At 44.5% G+C, this 24168-nt stretch overlaps 1 protein-coding gene across 2 annotated transcripts in view; it reads left to right on the top strand.

Moving 5' to 3' along the window:
• The first annotated feature begins 1092 nt into the window (after window positions 1-1092).
• Window positions 1093-24168, top strand: part of celsr3 (cadherin, EGF LAG seven-pass G-type receptor 3) — a 68638-nt gene continuing 45562 nt past the window's right edge. For both annotated transcript variants that reach the window (XM_088364352.1, XM_088364357.1), the window contains exon 1: window positions 1093-20756. In XM_088364352.1, coding sequence (XP_088220478.1) covers window positions 15671-20756 — 5086 coding nt within the window. In that variant the 5' untranslated portion in view covers window positions 1093-15670. The remainder of the gene's footprint in view (window positions 20757-24168) is intronic.

The raw sequence follows: 24168 nt of genomic DNA on the forward strand, positions 1-24168 counted from the left end.
GTTGGCTGTTTTCTAAGACGCCTGGCGGTTGACAAAAACTCCGACTCCGCTGTACTCAATCAAGTTCGTCGGTAGACTTGGGGTGCGTTCAATTACCCATCACGAACTAGGCCAAAAGAAAACAATTAACTGAATGCACCAAACAACAATGACTAGTACTTGAGCACTTTGGGTACATGGAAACATTGTATAGTTTATTTGATGGCACCAAAATCAAAACAACGACGACTGCTCTGAGAAATTAGGCGTATTTGTTTGCGGAGCAGTGGTGGTGGGTGGGGGTTCTCACTTTGTGACGTCATAAATGAGGACTCAGTCGCTTTCTTGCATTCGGCTGGTGCTTAAAGAGGAGGAAGGAATAGAAATACACCAAGATGGGTTATTGGAGAGAAATTAGTATTTGGGGCAGTTGTTTTTGTGAGAAATTAGCACTTTAACATGCTAAAAGCTTGTGAAAATTGATTTAGAAGATTTTTCAAAAACTGCACATATCCATAGGGACTCCAGATAAAGCCCCACATTTGATTGAAACCTCACGCGAGTTTATTTATACAGATTGCAGTTTTCTGTGTTTGTTGTAAGTAGTGTGTACAATAGGATTGGTCGCTCTAGCTAAATTTTAGTAGGAAATCGTAATTATGGGCCCATTGGAAAGATTGGAAGTTATGAATAATGAATAAGTGTCATTTGAATATGAAAAGGGTTTTTATTTTTTCCCGTCAAAGTTCAATGGTTACAAGTGGAAGATTATGATGCTCAACTACCTGATGTCAGCTCAGGTAAAGCGTCACTCTCTGAAGTAGCCATTTAATCAAGCTATTTTTTATGCAGAGCTCCTGTGCAGCCTCATGCATTTCCCTTGCTTTGCTCACTGGCTGAGCCACCAATCTAAAATCACCCCCCCATATATATATATATATTTTTTTATACAAGTCCCTCTTTTGCTTGTCAATCACTCCCCTCAGGCAATGGGTTGGAGCAAGACAAAGGGGGAGGGGAGCAAGTGAAAGGGAGTACAAAACGAGCAGGAGGAAGGGATGTGGTGCTCGTGGGGGGCGTGAAAGTGGTATGAATGGGAGGGGGGGAACAGACATGAGCGAGAGAGGAGCATGTGGAGTAATAGGCGATCTAGTGTCATGAGGAGAGATGAATGAATGAGGTCAGGGATACCCCTGAGAATAGAAGCAACGTGGGGTGGAGAGATGGGTGGGTGTAGTTTTGTTGGAGAAAAAGAGAGAAAAAGATGAGGAAGTATGTCAAGATAGATTTAAGGAGAAAGGAGAAGGTAAAAGTGCAAAGCAAATCAACAATGTTGAGTTTGGAAATATTGATGTACAATTGTCATGTCTCTTGATCTTTCGGCCCTCTAACGTTTGGAATCTAACTGGACAAAAACAAAAAAAATGAATGAAATAAAATAAACACACACTGCAAGCAAGCGGTGTTGCCAGGAAAATGTGATGAAATGAAGAGAACAGGTTATTGGGAATAAATGAGTACCATTTCTGGGACAAATATTCAAATTCGGGTTGTAAATGATGATCACTGCTTGTGATAATGATCAGGACAGCAGCAAACGCCAAGCTAATGCCGATGATTCACCACGGATGTGATTTAGTTAATTTCAGTGCAAGAGCCAGCCGTAATTAACAGGATGTAAGGGGCAAGGACAAAAGAAAGTGAGGGCAGGGGGCCGAGGATCACGTGAAGTGGGGGAGTTTGGGCAGCTGAAGCAAAGCCTGTGTTCTCCATTAATGGAATAAATTGAGAATTGAATTAAATTAAATCATTTCGATTAATAGTCTGTGTTGTCTTAATTGCTATGGACTGCTGTGATGTGTTCAAGGCCAGAAAGCTTTTTTCAGACTGAGATGCTATTCTCTTCTGTCCTTGGGAGGATAGCCAGCAGTTATTTTATTTTTTTAAGGACATCATGAGGACAATAAAACTCAGTCATGTGTATTTCACTTTTTTTAGACATGAAATTTGACTTGTAGAATTGAAGAATGTCTTGTGTGTTTTGTTTTTATAAAAGAAATCAATTGTTTGTGCCTAAAATTTGAGTGTTTAGTGGAGCAACTCTATTCAGATTGTTTTTAAATAACCACTGCTTTACTACCATTCTAGAGTTTGTCCTCTTTTTGAAATTGTGTAAACTGTAGATTCGACCGTACTTTATTTAGTAGCTGGCTCACTTTTTTTTTGTCTCGATCACCATTTGTTTCCCTGCTGTGTCTCTCTACCACAGCATTTCTCCTCAGCAGACCTGTGTGCACTGTCGCATGTCTTTCCTACAAAATGACATTTCTTTTGTTTTGCTTGGGGAGTAAGCAAGTCACTTGTGTTCAACCTTGTCAAATCCGCACCGTAAGTGACCCGACCCTCCGTTTAAAGGGTTAAACTCCCCTTCGACCCTTCGACCCCGCTGCTGTAACGCAACCCTCATAGGGAGACGAGAGTTTCCAGGTCGGGGCGGGGAAAGATTCGTCCACGTCTAACCGCCTCTAAGATATCAATTCGGACAGAATTAATTTATTCTTGTTAGTCGCCAATCCCTTTAAAGTCACTCTGAAACCGGTGCAGAGTAACCACTTGAAGCCCGGAATCAAGATGACCGCGCCCTTTTTACCAGCGGCTCCTTCCCCATTTTTTATTTGAAGCATTTGTTATCACTCGGATAAATTTATCTGTCTTTGGTAAGACCAAAGGGATTTGTTGATTTACTGGAGCGCACTCGCCCTAGCTGAGCTCTCCTCTGCCTTCCTCGAAGCTTAAAATTTGACAAAGTCCAATTCGAAGCTTAAAATTTGACGAAGTTCAATTCGAAGACTCTGGAAATTCATTTTAGTAGATTTTGGTTCAATCTCAAAAAGAATGAAAAATCCATCTTCGTCTAAACGGCGTTCTTTACTCCGGGCAGCGTCACGGCCATCGCCCTGACGAGGAAGAACTGCCTCGCTCTGTGTCAGGACAACATATTTATAGGCTTCTGGCATTACCTCGTCGGAATATGTAGGTGAAAGGTCAGAATCCCTGCACCAGGTCATAAGAATATCTAGGTGAAAGGTCAGAATCCCAGCACTAGGTCATAGGAATATCTAGGTGGGCCATGGGACGTCTTGAGTTGCGTTGATCATCAGGTCAGAGTAGCCACCCTATTTAAGGCGCTCCACTCAGTCTGATCTCCTTGCTTGACATCAGGGGCAAGCCATTTAAGGACGGCGGGGATGTGGGAAAGCCACAGCTCCCCACAACCGCACTTCCGACCATCCAGGCGAATTTCAACAGATTCAATTAACTACGAATGCACCTGGGTGCATCCAAAACCTGTACTTGTTGGAAACACATAGACGCACAATTTTAGAACATAGAACGGTCAATCCCTCCGCATGGCAGAGGGACTGGCCGGCAGGTGTTTATCGCTCACATTTGCTTCCAAAATAAAAACACAAAAATAAAATGGAAGTTGCTATTACAAAACCTTTCAACATTACACTTTGACTCTCTCTGACTAATGCCTTCCTAGACAGGCTTTTTGGAGCCCTGTTAAGGAGACGTTTACAATTTAAAAAGGAGGAAGTTGTCATTACTAACTCTTTCAACATTATAGAATCAAGCCTTAATCTATCAAATACTTTTTGAACACTCTAACGCCTTCCTAGACAGGCTTTTTGGAGCCCTATTAAGGAGACATTTACAATTTAAAAAGGAGGAAGTTGGGGCCGGGGATGCAAATTCCTCCGGTACTTTTTGTTTTTTGCTTTCTTCTCTCAATAACTGCTTCATTTGGTCTTGGGTAACGGGACACACTAGGCATTGCTGTACCATTGTGCTTGACCCTCCCCCTCCTAGAAGATAAATTTCTTCGAACAAATTTATCCTCTACTTACATTTGCAAATCAAATATAATGTTAGATTAGCAAAGTTGGCCGGTGCGTTAAAACTACTAAATTTACCTCTCTAAATTCGCACCATTCTACATTACTGTTGCTGGGGAGTTACCCCATCAACTCAACATAGCTGGGACAATAAGCATAGTCACTCACTAGTTCCCTATTTGTCTTGTAAAACATCTGGAGACCCGGGGCCGCAGAGGCTCCGGGAGTCGTCAAAAAGTCAGTCCATGTGTCTTGCCTCCGAAGCACCGCCGTCGTCTTCCTCCTGGAGGCCTGGGTCTTCACTTTAGACTCCTTCCACTTGACAGTGATGCTCACAGATGCTCATTGATGCTCACACGGTGTTTTGTCGTCCCTGTTCCAATAAAAAGAGTCACGTCGCCTAGGGACACAGCCTCGTGTGGCTCTTCTCAGCAGGTCCAGGGCCCGACTGGCCACTTTGCCGATCGGTGTTCTTCGTATGATAACGCACCTTTGCATGCAGCCAAACACACCAAGGCGGGGACAGCTAAGTTTTCAGCTGTGATCTGGTTCTTTTGGTTACTTCCTCGCTCGGATCGGATCAGCTGGCATTCTGGATTCTTTTCTTCTAGCGTCTTGATCACGCTCACGATTACTGTTACCGTCGGCTCTTCTCACAGCTTCCAGCCCTTCATGTCTTGACAAAGAGTCCACAAGCACACCTCTTGTGCCATCGACTCCCATGGGTCCAGCGACATACTGGCCCCCATGGCACAGTGCTTGAAAGTCAATCCGTCTGCAACCTGTGCTGTACCTGTTACACAGTTCACACAAGGCAGCACGAATTGCATTTTCGGAAATCCAGAGCTCCAGCTTCTCCAACTACTTCCGTGTAGGCAAGGGGCTCCTGTGGCCTAGCGCTAACTGTACGGCCGACACCACTTGCTTCACGGACACATCCGGGACCACTTTCCGCAAGGGGTCTTGTCCCATTTCTCACGCTTCCTGCGCGTCTGTTCACAACCTCCAACAACAGTCTTTCCAGCACTGTAGGAGCAACTTCTCCTGCCTGTGCGTCGCCGGGCGTTCTTCCTCGACGTTGGTAACTCCTCTTAGGGATGAAGCCCCAATGTGTGTGCGCTAGACACATGCATATAGCTTTCTTTTCGTGGCAATTGGACTGCCTCCACAACTTTTTTTGTTGGCAAATCTTCTTCAGTCACTTTCCAATAATCTCCTGATTGTTTACAGCAAAAATTATTGAAATTTTGAAGAGGAAACAAAAAAAAACATCAAAAATGTTCAGCTTCCTTTAAGTCAGCTGGCCTCAGATGTCTCACTCAAGGCTGTCGACAGTTCCCTTTTTCGAGACAGCTGTTTCCTGTTTTTCCTCTCTCAAAGATTCTGATAACCCACTCACTTCCCCAAAAAGAAAAAAGGATCAACAAAACAACTGCCAATATTAATCAAAATTCTTGTTGTCTCAACTTTGTGTAACTTAATCTCTCTTATTTTCCTGTGCAAATACTTGTATAGTCTTGACACAGCCAATCAACTAGTTCTCCTGACTTTAGGATTGAAATGTCTTTATTTCATAATTTTGCTTCATCCAATGTCAGACAGAATGCTCTCTGTCTTTATTTTTTTTTTATTAGGGCTAGATCCTAAACCAGTGTAGACCAGTTTCTGTAAACAACTAATCCCCCCCACCTTTTTTTTTTTTTTCCGTTTTGCGGTGCAAACCAGACAGACTACAGTCTAGCAAATTCTTCAGCGCACCATTATAGCCAATTTTGTATTACAACACATAACACCGACGGACAACATACACACACACACACAATAGCCAATGTGCCTAGGCCAAATTAGATACCCAATTATACACCATCTTGTACCACCATGCCGCTTGACAACCTGCTTAGTTTACTGTGCTTGTGAGGAAGGTCTGTTGGGTTTGTGGAGTTTGGTGAAGTCGCCATGGCTGTCATGACAGTTATTTAAAGATGTAATATAGGAGATATTTCAGCAATGGGGCTAAATACAGAGTACGGACTTTTGGAGATGTCTTTGAAAGCTGGACATCTTGCTTACTTGAGGTTTATTTTTTTGATACTCTGGCTTCCTTATACATCTGAAAAACATGCTCTTGGTTCATTAAAAACTCTAAATTGTGTGTGTGAATTGGGGCTATAATGAAACACTAAACAAGTCTAGACGAGGTCTCACCTCTTCTGTGCACTTAAATTAATTTCAGGATGGTGACTTTGAAGGCGCATTAACATGTTGGATGTGACTCGGAAGTCTTTTGAGGCACTCGTGAGAAATTTCATGAGCAACACAATTCCCATCTGTGTTCTCAACCGGGTAGGGGGGTGTTCTTATACTGTTGGCGGAATTGAGATTGGAGTGGCCACAATTTCAGGGTTATTCGACATCTTAACTCTGTTTCCTCGTCTTCTCGCATTGTTGAATTACCATGAGCTTTCGCGTTTTCAAAGGCAACAGGCAACTCTATATCCATAGAGTGCAGCAAGAACTGCAAACTTTGCCATAGCACTTGTGCGTGTCTCCTTCCACCTCCACTAGACACCGGCTTCAAGTATGAAATTATTCAACCAATTTCCTAAATACATTGTGGAACTCGTGCCTTTACTGAAACTGATTCACTGACGATGATGGACGTTACTGCCACATACTACAGCTCAGAACACAAGTCTGAATCTCTAGTGGCGACGATGCTGGACACTAAATAACACTGGTGTACGTTTAAAGTGGTACACCAATTTACCTGACATATCTAAATGGTTGCGGTAAATAGCACATCTTTAGTTGTTGAAAGGTGGTGGTATGGTTATAATTGAGGCTTCCTCTTCTCACTGTGTTTGAGCTTTATAATCACGTCCTTGAAAGGCTTTTTACGATAACATGAATCTATTTTTTGGACGCACACCAATTCCGCTGACTGCACTTATGATAAGTGGCGTCGGGCTGGATTGTAAATGCAGAAATGTAAATGCTCCATAAGGAATGAAAGATGGCAGCATTCCTAATGTTGAGCGCTTAAAGCACGTCTCAAGGCCGTGTTCACTATTTTAGCGATTACATTCAGATTTCTCGTACGCTGCAGAGCGACCGTGGGGATTAACTCCAATTACACTGTCAAGCCAGTGCTCGCCTTGAACTGTACGGTACTTTAAACGAGTGCCTTAAAAGGTTTAATAGGCTGAAGTTTGCATTAATCACGTGTTGCGTTCCCAAGAAAAAAGCTGAAGGTCGTAGGGCCGTACTGTGACGATGTTAGCAATACCATGAAAAATCACATGGATACTTCTGTTCTGTCCTCGCACACAATGATCTGTCTGGTGGTCTGTCTATACTGTGTATATGTACAGTACTATAAAGTTAAATGAAATATTGAACTGTAGTAATGAGACCATTTCCCTCCTGCTGGCCTTACTATTAATCTTGTGTCTGCGAGTGTGTGAATTCAGACTTGTGCAGTGCCAACCAGACAGACTGTGTGACAGCCGAGGCTCCCTTCAAATAAAGATGTTCTTTTTGAACATGAATGCAGTTTGACTCGGGTCCAAATCAAGGGAGACATCTCGACTGGGTCCCGTTATGAATGTCATTACCACGGTTTTAGCTTGAACGTTTTTTTTTTTAAATTCACCAAAATCATTTAAGGCACTACTTGGCTGCAAGCAGCAGAGGTGCTGTTGAATCACTCTTGGCTACATTGCAGAAAAGCACATGCTACATTGAGTCTGATTGACACAGCTCAAAATTCTATTCTGGAAATTTTAAGGCAATATACAGTATATTGTGAGTAGTTTGGCTTTCAATAACTTCACTTGGATAATTGACATAATGTGAAATAATCTATAATCCAATAATGCAAGAATACCATGATTTGACTATAGCTACTGTGAAATTCCCACACAAACTTTGAAATAGGACAATAATGTATGTGTGGTTGAAGTTTCAGTGAAAATGTAAAAGAGGCTAACAAGCTCAGATATTTATATCTTGATAGCTGCATAATTTCTGCTGCACTAATGTCCAGCCCTTGTAGCCCGAAGCCAGCCAACATTTGTTGTGCTTCTCTCAGACTTGTTTCTAACTTGCCCCCTCCCTCCCTTCCGTGTTGCTCTTATTCTTACCCCAGAGTTGATCTGTTCACCCCATCATCCCCCTTTCACACTCAGGCTTTTTCAACCTCTCGCTCTTTTTATTCTGCGATTTAGGTCAGCGGCTGAGTAAAAGACGACACACATCTGGCCTATAAAGCGCTCTGTCCTCTTCCCCTCCCTTCCTCTCATTTAAACAAGTCAATACTGGGTGGGTTGACTTTGTATGTCTGTGCTAGGTGACAGTCTGCCGGCGCTGCCATGTTTACTCTACTACTTCTGCGTAATATATGACAGAAAGCTGTATTAGCCAATTTCTTTGTGGAGTTGCACCAGCAGAGCGTAGAAAGTCCAACCTAAATTTGTTCCAGGATGCTGGTGGACTTTTGAAACAAGCGGATGTGTAAATTTGATTAAGTCAGCACGGGTGTGGGTGGCCTGGTGGGGCATGTGGTTAGTAAATCTGTCTTAAAAAAAAAATTCAGTTTTGAATCTCTCTCTGCTGGGGCTTTTCTGAGAGGAGTTTGCATGTTGCACAATTGCCCCTGCATCAAAGTGTTTCTTACACATACTTTCACAAATTTAATTGGAAGTCATCAGTCAGAGAAATGTATTTATATCTGACTCAATAAGTACACCCAAAAGTGTTTTTTGTAATTGCAATCTCCCCATTTAATATTTATACCTTTTTAGCGAAACGTTAAGGAAGATAATAAAGTACCTAGCAAAGATGACAAGCTAACCGGGGTGTTAACTAACAAAGAAACAAAGCAAACTGCTTTCCCTTTTGCATCAGGAAGAATATTGGTAAAACATCATCCCATTTAATTCTGTTTGCAGGCATGCTCTCCAATCTAAATCTAATCAAGTGGCCACAAGGAAGAGCACGGAACTACACAGTGACATGTTCTACAGGGCAAGTTTAATCACATAATCTCAAATCTCCCAAATAATTAATGACATCATTTCGGGCGAAGCTGTTACAATGTGAGCCAATTGGGCGCCAGTAATAATGAGTGAGAAGGAGGGAGAGGGCGGGCAGGAGGGAGAGAGATGGCGAACAAAGAGAGTAGACTGTTAAAATAAAGCGCAGATGATGAAGACACAATTTACAGGCATGAAAAAACAGTTTAGGCGCAATGCTCCCTTGACATTGATTTTTAGAAGGTTTTCCTGAAAAAGATCAGCAGACAAAAAATTAGCAGAAAGCAAAAGAAAGCAAATATTGCTCATGAGAGCTCACTTTCTGTGTGTGTGCGTGCGTGCGTGCGTGTGTGCGTGCGCGTGTGTGTGCGCGTGTGCATGTGCGCGTGCGCGCGTGCTTTGCAATACAACCTTGGAACAGATTAATTCTATTCCCTATCTCAAATGGAATTAAACTGTTTGGAAATTTTAGAAATACAAGCCAGGGTGACGTCCTTCCTGGGAAGAATTGTGTTCCGTTTAGAAAGTCCACAGTGACAACATTAAAAAAATAAAGTACTTGATTCTATCACATTAATGCAAATGGCAATAACCTAAAAGGAACTAATCTAAATGGATTATTGTAAGGAGAGAAGATCCAGACAAAGCGACATACGGACTGAAACGAATCTGTCGGTCAAATGTGCTGGGTTATACAGGGTCATAGGTTATACAATCATCTAGACTTTGACTTCACTTCTTTCCTCTCCGTCATTCTTTCGAGGTCAATCAAAGCCTTTTTATTCATGCGCTTCCAATTTTGAACATCAAGGCACGCGCCGTCCTGCTGCTGACACCATATGTCGCCCTCACACTGAGTGGCTGCATGGAGAGTGGGGTCGACGTTGGGAGGGGTGCTTGCAAGGGGCTTTTCCGAGCAAGTGCTTCTTCTGTCTTTGACTGCTCCTGCGAATGGAAAGGGAGGGGTGTCTGATGCGCACACACACACGCACATGCACACACACATACATGCACTGTGTTTGAATATGCATCACTTAGAAAGCGGACAGATGAGCAGCAAGCCAGTGACCACCTGCTGGCCTGCCGCTCAGCATCTCCCCAGGCTTTTCAGGGTGGGTGTCAGGAGGGGGTATCAGGGTTACAGACAGCCTGTGGCAGCATGTCCCTTCACCCCCCCACCCCGCAATCACTCAGGCCCTCCCCCAAAACCCCACCCACCACCCTGTGGGATGGAGCAACAGAGGGGCAATTAGAGGGGGCTACTATATGCATGCACGCTATGAAGATTGGAAACATTATAGAGAGTGTGTTTGTGTGCATGCGTGCATGCGTATGTTGCGCTATCAGCTTCCTCACCACCTTTGTACTTTAATACACGTTCTTGCATGCATGCACGCACACAGACACACACACACACACACACACACAGAGGTGGCCATAATCTGCCAGTCTCTGTGCACCGCTACACACACACACGCGCACACATGATCGCTCTGTTACCATAGAAACCAACACCGACAGAACGCACATAGGCCCATGCCTACAAGGCTCAAGACAACAAGGAGACTTCCTTTTTAAGCAGTCAGACGGTTATCGATCTTAGTGTACAAGTCCAGATGAGTAGATGGACACATACACACACACACGTGCATATCTGTCTAAAAAAAGCATCCACTGCTGTCCTTTATTCTCTTGTCTTTTCTTGAATCAATCAGCATCCCCTTTAGCCACAGTGACTAAGAATGAAGTCGGCCTGTGATTGGAGGCTCTTGCGTTCGATTCCCTCAACTGTTGAGGTGCAACTGCTTTTGAGTGGGGCTATCTAATTACGCCCAAAGCACCACAAGTTCTGGGACATTGTCGATCCGTCCTCCCCTCACATATAAATCTTGAAATGAACTCCTCCATGTGAGGCAGAACTACACTTTACAAATTCATCCTTTTGCCACTGAACACTTGGATTAGTCTCTCTAAATCAGGTTGAAACACCTTTCCTTTAATCCTCAACCGCACTTTAAGAAACACAGCTCAGAGAAGCCATCAGGATTGCATCTGAATTGAACATTCTCTTAAATATTAGGCCCAGTAAATTAATGAATAGACCTAATGACTGAGTGCAGGCTTAGCAGAGTCCACTTCCACTGAGAGCAAATTCAATCTGCAGCAGACAATGCGAACCAAACTCCTACGCTGATTGTACATGGACCAAATGGCCTGGAGCTTTGATCTCTGAAATCCATATTCTGGCAGAAAATCTCATAGAATACCAGGAGGGTCCCGAATGAATGGCTTTTAAGAGTCCTCAGAGCAAATGTGGACCGATAGAGAAAACTCCTGTGCAGCCCTTAATACCCTTGAAATGGTATGGAGCACAGACCAAGTGGTCCATGACCACTATTCTATCTATTGCACTGATACCCACCTTGAAGCAAGGCAAGGAACTAAGATTTTGCAAGTATTTGTAGAGTGAAGTTTCTTTTGTAGCTCCAGCATGTTCCCTTTCCACGATGCTACTTAACAGATGATCAGTCATTAAACGATGAAAATTTTCCTGCTTAGTAATCTCTCCTTTTCAAAAGCGCACTGATAAATGGATTGCAGACTGCAGCTGAGCGGATCAGCAGCAGACGGGATCCAGGCGCACCGCAACTTCGATTAGACCCACTCAAGTCTGATTATGACCTCCATGTTAAATTAAAAAAAAATAATTGCAGTCCATAATTCAGATTTTATGAAAAACTTTTAGAATGAGATTGCTCAAATTAAAAAGTAGAATTAGAAAACATCACAGGAAAAAATATGACAAAAGTCTTTACAAACAGCCCAACGTGAATGCTTAGCATGCATTTTTAAGTATATTTTTGTCTGATTTTCTGACTTTTTTCTCCGCCTCCTTCTCTTCTCCTACAATTGTGGAGTCCCTGTCTGATGTCAAAGCCCCACAGGGTCTTCTCATGACTGTCAGTCAGTCACTTTCGTTTAGTGTTTGTAGTCCGGGGAGTGTCTCTGATCCATTATAAATAACTCTAAGTGGCACGACATAGTCTCAGTGCTGTCACTCAGCACCTCCTATTAGAGTCTCCCACTTGTTAACCTGATCAGGTTCTCACAGCAGAAATGAAGGAAGACATGAAACATTTACTATATGTCATAAATACTTTTGTGTTTGTGAGCCTGTTTTCTCATGAAATATTTTGGATGACTTCACTGTCCAATAGGGAAAAAGAAGGTCCAAAATCCGTATTTTTAGGGCCTAACGGTTTTCTCGTGTTTCAAAAATGTAATGAATTTTATTCCTGCTAGTTAAAACTTACATATATGAAGGAAACACCTGTGAGACAACTCAAATTTGTTTTTTTTAAAAGAAAAGCAAAATCCTTAGTTCAAATTTCACTTACAGTTGGTTATCCAAAACAAATTAATGATATTAGAATTTTATACACACACAAACACATGTATGTGTGTGTATAGTGGCTGCAGTGCACAATTGTGCATGTGCAAGTACACCCTGTGGCATTATGGGAGGAAACTGAAAATCTTTTAGCTATTAACCTACGTTTCACCAATATATGCAAGCCACTTCATCAATACGTTAGAACAACATTGCTGCTTCGTTCAATTGACTATCAATATAACGACTATCAAAATTTTACAACAGTTTTACCAAATTGTTTTGAGAATTACACTCGAGCGACAGTCCAGTCAAAATTGTTCTCAACATTGGCAGTTCAACCCTTCCGTAATGAATCGAGTAGTTTCCATTTCGATGGAAATTCATTTTGAAATTAGAACGTCACAGTGCATACAGGTTTTATTCCTCTATGGAGCAAGTCTTTTCATCGTTTTTTTTAATTTTCAAATGAGTTCTGTTGACACAGAAATTATACTGAACTCTTTGCATAAGTCTCACTGAGCTTGTCTGACAGTTAATGAGGACGCCAATAAAGGGGAACTTTAATGACTAATTTATTGCATTCACTAAAACCGAGTGCGTACGCCTGGTTTTTTTTTTTCTTCGTGTAAATTTCAGGGATTTAGTGGTTAGCACGTCTGCACTACACTTTGGAGGTTTGGCCTTTCGCTCTTGGCTCTGTCTTCTCTGTGGAGTTTGCTTGTTCTGCCCGCGCTTGCATGGGTAGGGATGGTTGTTGTCCACATTTTGCCCTGTGGTGACCAGTCCATCACCCAAAGTCAGCCGACATTGATTCCAGATCTCGCTGCTGAAAAGTGTGTGTGTGTGTGTGTGTGTCTGTAAAGAGAACAACACTGTCACACTGCGTTTTAAAGTACACGCTGCCTCGTCACACAACTTGACTAGACATCCTCCGACGTGCTCCCCTGACACGCGCCCCTTCCAAATCCTATTAAGGGCACCAGCCAGTGCCAAGTAACCTACATTCTGCTGTAATCACACTGTGTGACCAAAGCGTGCGATGGGCTTGCATCCACATTGGGAAAAAAATAACAAATCCTGTTGGCAAAGCAAAAGGCTGCGGGACAGACTGCAGGCATTCCTGAGGCCGATAGAGGAGAACATTATCTTTTGTGCATTTAAATCGTCTTGAGAAATGGAATGTGTGCTTTTGGGAATACCGTGTAATTGTGGTTAAGCTCCAAGTTTCTATTAGCGCTGGTAGAGAGAGGACATAAAATGGCAGTGGTCCAAATGGATGCAACGTGTCCTTAATGTTTAGTTTTATCTTGTGCCTCAATATATTGCAGATGATATTGCTCACTTTTGATTGACAGGGTCATAGTTCAGCATTAATTCTTTTTCCACACAGTGTTGGTGTGATCAGACTGTGATTGATTGTGGGCCAGACCAGTCTGTAGTCTTCTTTTTGCCTTTCAACCCTGGACAGGATAAGTGGTATAGAAAATAAAAAGATATGGGTTTTATTTACATTTTTTGTTATTCATTTTTGTCGATCAATATCATGTTGTTTCTTAAGATATGTTCCCCTCAGGTAGCTGCTTATATTTGCTGGAAAACTGGACTTTCTTTTTTTGAAAATATCATGAGATTGCATGGTGCCACGTGACGCACTTCATCCTAGGTGACCACACGCGTGCAAACACTCAGGCACATACACACGCATGCATGCATGCACGCGCACACAAACACGATTTCATGCTCCCACATGTTTCACTGCTGTTCAGCTTCCTAGCGGGTGGGCAGCCTTGTGTTTTCATCTTCCATCTTGCACGCAACGCGAGAAATGTAGTCCCACCAATATCCCATTAGGAGAAAAAACCCCAAAAAAACCCGAAAACCTTCCCACACAACCGGAAGGATAAACATAAACTGATAATGAATGTGGGTGGGATGGTAAACGATTTCCTGTAGAAAATAGGCAGTCTGGGTAATTTCCATGATGTGATTTCATTCCATTCTCCAACACAGTCAAGATCTTTTAGCCATGTGCAAATTGGTGTTAAATTGATATGTTGTGTGCAAGCGCTAACTTTACAACCGTGATAAATGATATGCATCAGTTTTTTCAGACCAATTATACTTAATCTATCACTATTATTTGTTTGTAAACTAATTTGAATATGTTGACAATTGCCTGCGACCCTCGCGAGAATAAGCGGTTCAGATATTGGATGGATGCATGTTGACATTTTTATTTATGGTTGACAGTCTTAAAATATTTACTGAAGCAAATCTTACTCATCATGGCCAATACAGACAATGACGTCACTTGTGAGCTGCCTGGCAGGGTTACGTCACCCTACTGGAATTTACTGTGGATTTCCTTTTATAATGATATGATACCGTGGACAAGCATATGGACATTCATATTTAATAAATGCACGAACACGCACACACACTTGCGTGCACATACGCGTGCGCAAACACAAACCCGCTAACACACACAAGGACACGTCGCATAAGCTTTTATTGGGCGCGAGTCTGTTTGTTAGCTTTGATGGTAATTTAAATTCTAAATATCTTATAGGCAGCAGAACATTGTGAACATTACAGAAAAAAAATATATGAGAGTTAAAGCAACGCAAAATAGACTTTTTTTTTTAATCAAGCTCGATAATAGCTACGTTACAAAAGTGAAGGAATCCTGCAAAATACGCAAATAAAACATGAAATCGTAATAATAATAATAATAATAATAACGTTTCAATTAATCAAATCACAGTTTACAAACTTTCAGAGCATCTAAATGTCCATCTATTTTTTTACATTGAAATTTTAGATTTCTCAAGAAACGTGCAGGTTTTGCATCGAGTTCAAGTGGTGATAACTCCACGTCCCCTCGGTTTTGGTGGGCTATATATGTACCACTTCTAGGTAAAGACGCTGGCCGTAAAGGGGAGGGGAGAAAGGGGATGGAGGAGGAGAGTTTGATTGTGTGTGTGCAGATGCTGGAGGCTTGTGCCGTCGCCAGGGGTGCGTGTGCGTGAATGCGCGTGTATGGGTGTGCGAGTGAGAGAGGCAACCAGTGATCGTGTGAGCCATGTTGGATGTTAGTGAAGGTGCGGAGAGATGCTGCTGCTGCTGCCGCCGCGCAGCTCCTGACGCACGCAGCCCCAGCATCACGCATCACAGCGTTTAGATGCCAACTCTCCAGGCTGACGAAGAGACGGGGGAGCCTGGGGAAAGGGTTCGGGCGGTGCCGGCGCTCCTGGAAGTGGAGTGGAGGGGAGAAAAGTGATCGGGCAAGAAGGAAAGACGGTCTCTTTGGAGAGATTGGTGGAGGAGGATATAGGAGGGGAGAGACCGAGAAAGGAAGAGACTAAATGGCTACACGGCTACCGGGCTTCACCCCGCTCTCGCCTCTGGGTCTTCACCTGCTTCTCCTCTTCCTCGGCTCTTTGTTCGCCATCACCCCGCGGACGGGGAATGCTGCGGGGTCTTCCGACCTGGGCACCCCGGGCCCCCGCCATCGGGATGCCGGTAAAACGAGCGAGCGGTATGAGCGAGAATGGGAAGCGCCGGGAGCCAGCCGGACAGAGCCGGAGGGAGGAGAACGACCAGCAGCGGGAGGGATGCTGGGACCACGAAAGGAGGCACGGGAAGGAGTCGGGACCTTTTGGAGGTGCGGAGACGAGCCACCGATACTACCTCCTCCTCATCTCCTCCCCGGTGTCACACACAGGAGACGCTCTGGGGGGTGGGAGAAGGGCGTTGTTCCGCCATCCACCTCGGCCGCTTTCAGCTTTTCGCCGGTTCAGAGTGGTAAAAAACGGACGGTGCAAAGGACTACCGGAACGTGCGCGCTGCCACGGCCACACCTAACAGAACGTGGCGCAGCCTTTGTGCGAGCATTTGGCCTGCGCGACGCACCCGGAAGTGGAGGAAGGAGTGGCGGAGAGGTGCGCGAGAGGGCTCGTGAGGTGAGAAGACTCGGAGCCCCCGCCACGTTTCACAAACCATCATCCGACCCTGTGCCTTGTCGCATCCTTTCTCTTTATGGATACAATTCAACGTGGACAGAGGCTTCTAAGTCTACATTTCAATCACACTCTTGTTTCAGCAGAAATTCACTTTGGAGCCAAGCAACAAAATTGGAGGACATTCTAAACGCCCCTGCATTCAATGTTTTCCAGAATTCAAGTTATCAGTACCAAAAGGCGTATAATGATGAGGATGATGGTGGTGGTGGCATGGTTAAGAGGCCAGCTGGTAATTGTTCTCATTTGGGCAGGCACAGCGTTATCGACCCAAGCAGCATCCGAGTGGGGGCTGAGGGAGCCTGCTGCACGGAACGCATTAGGGGGGAGAGGAAAGACCGGTTGGAGGGGGAGCAAGAGGACAGATGTAGTGCACCAACAATGTTTAGGTGCAAAGAAAAGGGTGAAAGGAGGGGTAGAAGAGGAGGAGGGGTGAGCCAAGGCAACAAATGCATTAACTTATCTAATTATGCGCTTAATGATTTGGCTTTTGAGACTCTGACTCGACAATGTAGGGCTGATAGGAAAGCTGCGGCTACTACCGGGAGATGGAGCTATGAAGGCTGGGTAGAGAGGAGGGAGGTCACCAACAGTTCCATTTGCTATTTGAAGAGACTAGGGACGTGTTGTGGATTGTTTGCTGAATTTATGGGTCTCGGGGGAGGGAGAACACAGAAAAATCTAGTCATCCAATTTAGACTAGGCAGCATCAAAGAAATGCAAGGTCAGTGGTTTATATGTACCAAAATGCATAAAAGCTTACACACACCTCGTGATGCAGAGATTGAACCCGCTGAACTTCTCCTTATCTCTCATGAGAAAGTTAAAGTAACTCCAGAGGTAGCTGAGTCAGCATTTTCTATGCATGAGAATTTTCCTGTTCATTCAACCAAGCTAAGTCCTTTTTTGCAACATGATTTCATCTCAGCAAAACATCCCCTTTTGGCTTCACAAAGCAACCTAACCGCTTGGTCTAGTGAATTTCCCTTTTTGCCTCTCTCTGCTAGGGACAAGTGGGATTCAGCACTATGGACAGCTCCCCTGAATGTTGGAATGTTTATGTGGCGGGGATTCAACATGAACAGTAATAACAACAACGAAGAAGAGGAGGGGGGGAAGGCAATACACGGTTTTGGTGAATCAGAAATAATTATGTCCAGTGAGCAAAGGCTGTTAGATGACGTCAGACCATTAGAAAGGCGGCAGATGGGGGTTGAGGGAGGAGCGAGGAGGGAGGGCGAGGCTGAGAGGGACGGGCTGGAGGGCCCTGCTAGGGGAAGAAAATTACAGGTGGGGGAGGGCAAGTTAATGGGAGGGAAAGGACCATGGGGAGAGAGGCAGAGCGAAAAGGGGACAACAAAGCCAGGCCAAACTGAGGAGAGAGAGGTTGAGGGAGGGAAGGGTCAGGATAGGTTCAGTAGCACCGCCACCATCATACAGTCAAATATGGAAAGATGCAAGAAAGAGAGCATGGTTGATGAAAGCCACAAGGATGAGAGGCAGCCAGAGGGAGAAGCTGAAGAGTGGCACAGTTCAAGGGGAGAGAGGAGCCTGGAAAGGCTGATAATAGAGAGAGATGATAAAACCTCACGGGAAGAAAGGACGGACAAGGTTTTGATGCCGTGGTCTCGCTCTCGACGGGCAGCTAACAGACATCCTCATTTCTCCCTGTATAACTACCAAGTAGAAATAGCTGAAAACCAGCCACCTGGGACCTCTGTTATTGTCATTATTGCCACAGATCCTGATGCGGGGGATGCCGGCAGGGTGAGCTACAGCATGGCACCGCTGATGAACAGCCGGTCGTCTGACTATTTCCACATCCACCCCGATACTGGCCTGATCACCTCCACGCAGATTTTAGATCGAGAACACATGGATCAACATTATTTCCGAATCACTGGAACCGATCATGGCTCCCCTCGTCTCTCTGGCACCACAATGGTAGCTATTAAAGTTGCAGATCGCAATGATCACGCTCCTATCTTTGAGCAGACAGAGTACCGGGAGACCATCAGGGAGAATGTTGAGGAAGGGTACCCCATCCTTCAGTTAAGAGCAACAGATTTAGACTCCCAGGCCAATGCCGATATTCGTTACCGCTTTGTCGGCGACTCCGCCACGATTGGGAAAGCTGCTTTTGAGATAGCCCCACGATCGGGGCTCATAATGACCCGTGGAGTTGTTGACCGGGAAACAAACGAGCACTACACGCTCCAGGTGGAGGCGAGCGACCAGGGCAAGGAACCGGGTGCGCGCTCAACAACAGTTAAAGTTTTCATCACCGTGTTGGACGAAAATGACAATGTGCCACAATTTAGCGAGAAGCGTTACGTTGTGGCGGTCAAGGAGGACGTGAGACCTCACTCGGAAATCCTCCGTGTGAGTGCAACAGACCGGGATAAAGACAGTAACGCTGCGGTTCACTATAACATCATCAGCGGGAACAGCCGTGGGCAGTTTTCCATCGACAGTGTCACAGGGGAAATCCAGGTGGTGGCGCCTCTGGATTACGAGGCCGAGCGGGAGTACACGCTCCGTGTCCGTGCGCAAGACAATGGCCGACCGCCACTTTCCAACAACACTGGCATCGTAAGTGTGCAGGTAACCGACGTCAATGACAATCCGCCCATCTTTGTCTCCACACCGTTTCAAGCATCCGTGCTTGAAAGTTCACCAGTGGGAAGTTCTATCCTCCACATCCAAGCCATCGATACCGATGCTGGTGACAATGCCCGTCTGGAATACAGATTGACCGGCACAGGTTCCGACACACCGTTTGTCATCAATTCTGCGACGGGCTGGGTCACCGTCAAATCCATTCTTGACAGGGAATCTGTCGAGCACTATTTCTTTGGCGTGGAGGCCAGGGACTACGGAATGCCACCTCTTTCTGCCACGGCAAGTGTTACAATAACAGTTATGGATGTTAATGATAACCACCCCGAGTTTTTGCAAAAAGAATATTATGCCCGCCTGAATGAGGACGCCGTGGTAGGAACGAGTGTGGTAACAGTCACGGCTATGGATCGGGACGTCAACAGTGCGGTGACTTATCAGATCACAGGCGGGAACACTCGGAACCGCTTTGCCATCAGCACCGCGGGGGGTGCCGGGCTGCTCTCCTTGGCCCTCCCACTGGACTACAAACAAGAGCGGCGCTATGTTTTAACTGTCACTGCCTCAGACCGCACGCTCCACGACACCTGTCAGGTGCACATCAACATCACTGACGCCAACACACACCGACCTGTATTCCAGAGCGCGCATTACTCTGTGAGCGTGAACGAGGACCGGCCGGCTGGGAGCACCGTGGTAGTTATCAGTGCAACAGATGACGATGTCGGTGAAAATGCCCGCATCACATACTTCCTGGAGGACAATATCCCTCAGTTTCGCATTGATCCCTCATCAGGGGCTATCACGTTGCAGACGGAGCTTGATTATGAGGACCAGATGACCTACACTTTGGCCATAACTGCCAAAGACAACGGCATACCGCAGAAATCCGATACCACGTACGTGGAGGTGAATGTCAATGATGTGAATGACAACGCACCTCAGTTCCTCAGCCCCAGATACCAGGGAACTGTCAGTGAAGACGCACCTTCTTTCACCAGTGTCCTCCAAATCTCAGCCACCGATCGAGATGCACACGCCAACGGCCGCGTGCAGTACACTTTCCAAAATGGCGAGGATGGCGATGGAGACTTTACCATTGAACCGACATCCGGCATTGTGCGAACCATTCGCCGGTTGGACCGTGAGAGTGTGCCATTTTATGAGCTCACAGCATATGCTGTCGACCGAGGCGTACCTCCTCAGCGAACACCTGTCCACATCCAAGTGACGGTTCTTGATGTCAACGATAATGCTCCGGTCTTCCCTGCTGATGACTTTGAAGTTCTGGTGAGGGAAAACAGTGCCGTGGGCTCGGTGGTGGCACAGATCACCGCCACGGACCCGGACGAGGGCGCCAATGCCCAAATTATGTACCAAATCGTGGAGGGCAACATTCCAGAGATATTCCAGATGGACATCTTCTCAGGGGAGCTGACATCACTTATTGATCTTGACTATGAGGCTCGCAACGAGTACGTCATCGTAGTGCAGGCCACCTCAGCACCTCTAGTGAGCCGGGCTACTGTACGGATCAAATTGGTGGACCAGAATGACAACAAACCCAGTCTGCAGGACTTCCAAATTATTTTCAACAACTTTGTGTCAAACCGTTCAAACAGCTTCCCCAACGGGATAATTGGGAGAGTCCCCGCCAACGATCCTGACGTGTCGGACCGGCTCTACTACACGATTGACAGGGGGAACGAGCTTCACCTGCTGTTGCTCAATCACACCAGCGGAGAGATCCGACTGAGCCGTAAACTGGATAATAACAGGCCTCTGGTGGCTCCCATGCTGATCACTGTCACAGGTAAGAGACCTTGAATGGGGACACGGGAGGGAAGTGTGTGTAGCAGTCCACTGTGACAAATACCAAGAAGATAACCAAAAAGCCCAAAAAGAAGTAATTTTTTGAACGATGGAATGGTGTGTGAACAAACATGGAGAGTTTGCAAACATTTTGCCTTAAAAGTAGACTGTGCAAAAAACGAATGCTTTGAAGGTTGGTTAAGTTGTCGTTTTGAAGCGCAGTCTCGGGAGAGTGTGTGTGAGCTTGTGAGCATGTGTATATTAGATTAAATTCTCTAACTTTTTTACCATAATTAGCAGTGACGGCATCGATTTATACAGTACTCATTTTTCTGTGGTTTTTAAACAGCAGAGAATTCAGCTGACAGTCAAATGAGATAGTGAGACAACGAATAACTGCAGGTCAAACAGTGAGTGAGTAAGGTGTGGAGTCCATTTTTACATAGTGCTTGAATTATTTAACAGCACATCTTTTGTTATTAATGTTACAAATTGGATCTAATTGACTCAACCATAATGCTGTGAACCATTCAGTCATTTCACTGGTTACGCTATGTACACAACTGCAATGATTTATGATGAAATATACACTGGCCTTCTTTTAGGGTGAAAAATCTCAAGTATTTCAATGATTTCCCAATTTCATTTTTGGTGGTGTTTATCAGCAGTTATAGCACTGCATGTGTAGGTATTGTGTCTTTTGTGTCATGTGTAGTGAGAAATGTAAGTTTCATTTATTAATGGGAATCAGTCCAGATACTAAATGAGCATATGTGTGCATAGCGGACTTGTAAATGTGCCAAAACGGTGCCCCACTGACTCGTTCCACAGAGCATTCAGCTTTTTGAAACTGACTCACATATAAGATTCTCCCACTATCTTTCCCCTCCAGGATGTGACAGTTATGCGATTATAATGAAACTACATTTTGCGCCAGTCAGGCTCGGAGCATAGCTGTCACTTTCTCTCTCGCTTGCTCTGCGCGCGTGTGTCAATGATTCCTGGTCTTTTTTTATTCTCTATATGCATGGATGTGTGGATGAATTAATTCCTATTAGTTGTCTCGCTGGTCTTTTTGCTCCCTCAGTCTTCACTGTGCTCTTCTCTCACCTTATATTACTATATACTTTCAATTGAACTCACCTCTCCTTTCTCAGAACTTCACTGTTATCCTCCAAACATCTCCTGGGTTGCTTCTTCTGCATGGATTTTTTTTTCTCTTGACTTTCCACGCTTTTTATCTCCGTATTTGTGTTGTTCCTCAATGGTGTGTGTACTTGCATACCTGTGCAAGAGATGTGTATACTGTAGCTGTGAGCAGGCAAAAGTTTTTTGTTTTTTTTTTACAATATGAATCATATTTGTGTGTTTATTTTCCCCGTTTTCAGATTACAAAGTACGTACTCTCAGGTGGCTCAAAAGCTTTGCGCTTCAGAGGGTATTCACATCTTTTTAGTCAATAGTATCTGTGCATGGCAGAGAGCGTAGGGGCTGCACTCCTCTCTCTTTTAAGTTGGCCTCTCTAGGTCTTTCTCTCAGTTTCCACGCTATGAATATAATTCCCATGTTTGTACTTCATTGTTGTTGAAATGCGTTGCCCATTCATGTTTAGCCAGTTTTTACACACACGATTATGAATCTTGCTGCAGGGTCAGCCAGTAGACTGCAGACAAATCATGTTTTTATTGTAGAGTGGCACCACAAAGGGTGTCAGCTCAAGGTGCCCTTGATCAAAGAGAGAGAGAGAGCGGGAGAGAAAAAAAAGAGCAAGTGGCCAAGAACGGCTTTGGTTGCACTCGGCAACTCTCAGAGGCAAGGCTTTGCTGGAGGACAAAAAAAGAAAATGCAATTTGTTCTGGGGACATCAATGGTAAATAATGTTCCCCCACAGTGGTGTAGCACAATTTTGCTGTACGTCCTACAAGAAAACAACAACAAATGTTCTCAGCAGAACAATTAGAATATAAAGGGTGTATCAAAAATATTGTCCTTTAAAAAATAGTAAAAGCTTAGTTCTTACTGCACTTAAACACGTTTGCATGGAAAATAGACCAAAACCAACCAAACAAGCAAGCAAATGGGATTTTTCACATACTCCATCACAGCGTGGGTCAAAGAAAGAAGACGCTACCACTTTACAAGCTGTGGCCGATCCAACATTTCCCGTTTCCCCCCACTTATGTTTTGTGTTGTGAGACTTTTAGTGGTTTTCTCAACTGCTGCGCAAGTAATGCAAGAGTTTGATGCGGGTCTAATTGAGCCTTGGTTGAGGTCTATGCTGTACTGAGTGCCATCCTCATGTAATATGCAGTTTCATTCAGGTTACGCAGCCCATTATGTAAAAGCAGAAGTTCAAACCTCATGAGCATGTTGACTCTGCAACCACAGCCACCTGAATGCATTGACTATACAGTATCCATACTGTACACGTCAAGCCTGGTCTAAGACCACCAAAGAGTGCTTTCACCAGCCCATTAGAGGCCATTAGATCTTCTCCTGGTCCACAGTCGCTTGCCAGACGTTAAATATTTCTCAGGTGGTGCAGCAAGTCCCAGTTTCCGCACCCTGCCATCGGCTCAATGGACCAGATGTCACCTTTTTTTTGGGTTGTTTGTGGCCAGCAATCATGCCATAGCCTGAGACCCTGTCAGTAGCTTCAATGGCTTGCATATGTACTCGGTTTGCTCAAGGGGAGCACATTCTCCATGTGTGGTTCAATGGATGTTCACAATTAAACAGTAGAAAAATGTAGATTTTTTTTTTTACTGTCAATTATGCACAGTCCTCATTTTGATAACTCCTGAAGCCAACCTGCTAATGCAAAAAAACTCCTGAAGCCAACCTGCTAATGCAAAAAAATAAATAAAACAGTTTGAACAGATAATTGTTGAATGCGGTAGCTAGTATTGACATGTTCTTCGAGCAGACATCATAAAATTTTGCAAAATAAACATTTTCTAAAATAGGGCATATCTTGTTTCAAATCGTTTCCGTTGTCGTTAATGCTCCCTGGTTCACATTTCTCAATGTCACTTTTCCACCTTAAAAGATGCAAGGATCTCTATTTTCCCATTTTACATAATGTTTGTGATCCGTGGAGAATGAAAAAAGTAACAGACCTAGTTTGACAAAGTAGAAAGTAAAGATGTATTCACATTGGGAGTAAAAATCATCAGAAAAAATTATATTCAAGAAAATATCCCTGATACAAAATGAAGTATTTTTATATTTGGAGGAAAAAAAGTCCAGCTGCAGCAACAAGACAAAAGGCACAAATAGGATGTTGGCAGCCGCCACATTCCAGCTGCTAACTGTTGTCACGTGCATGTCAGGGGTCAGAGTTGTGCGGATTTGTATGAGGCTGTGGATCAACCTAGGGAGTATAATAGACACAGCGTGTAGGAATTATGATA

The sequence above is a fragment of the Syngnathus floridae genome, chromosome 2 (genome assembly GCF_059516105.1).
Source record: "Syngnathus floridae isolate MCC-2025c chromosome 2, RoL_Sflo_1.0, whole genome shotgun sequence".
NCBI classification, from domain to species: domain Eukaryota; kingdom Metazoa; phylum Chordata; class Actinopteri; order Syngnathiformes; family Syngnathidae; genus Syngnathus; species Syngnathus floridae.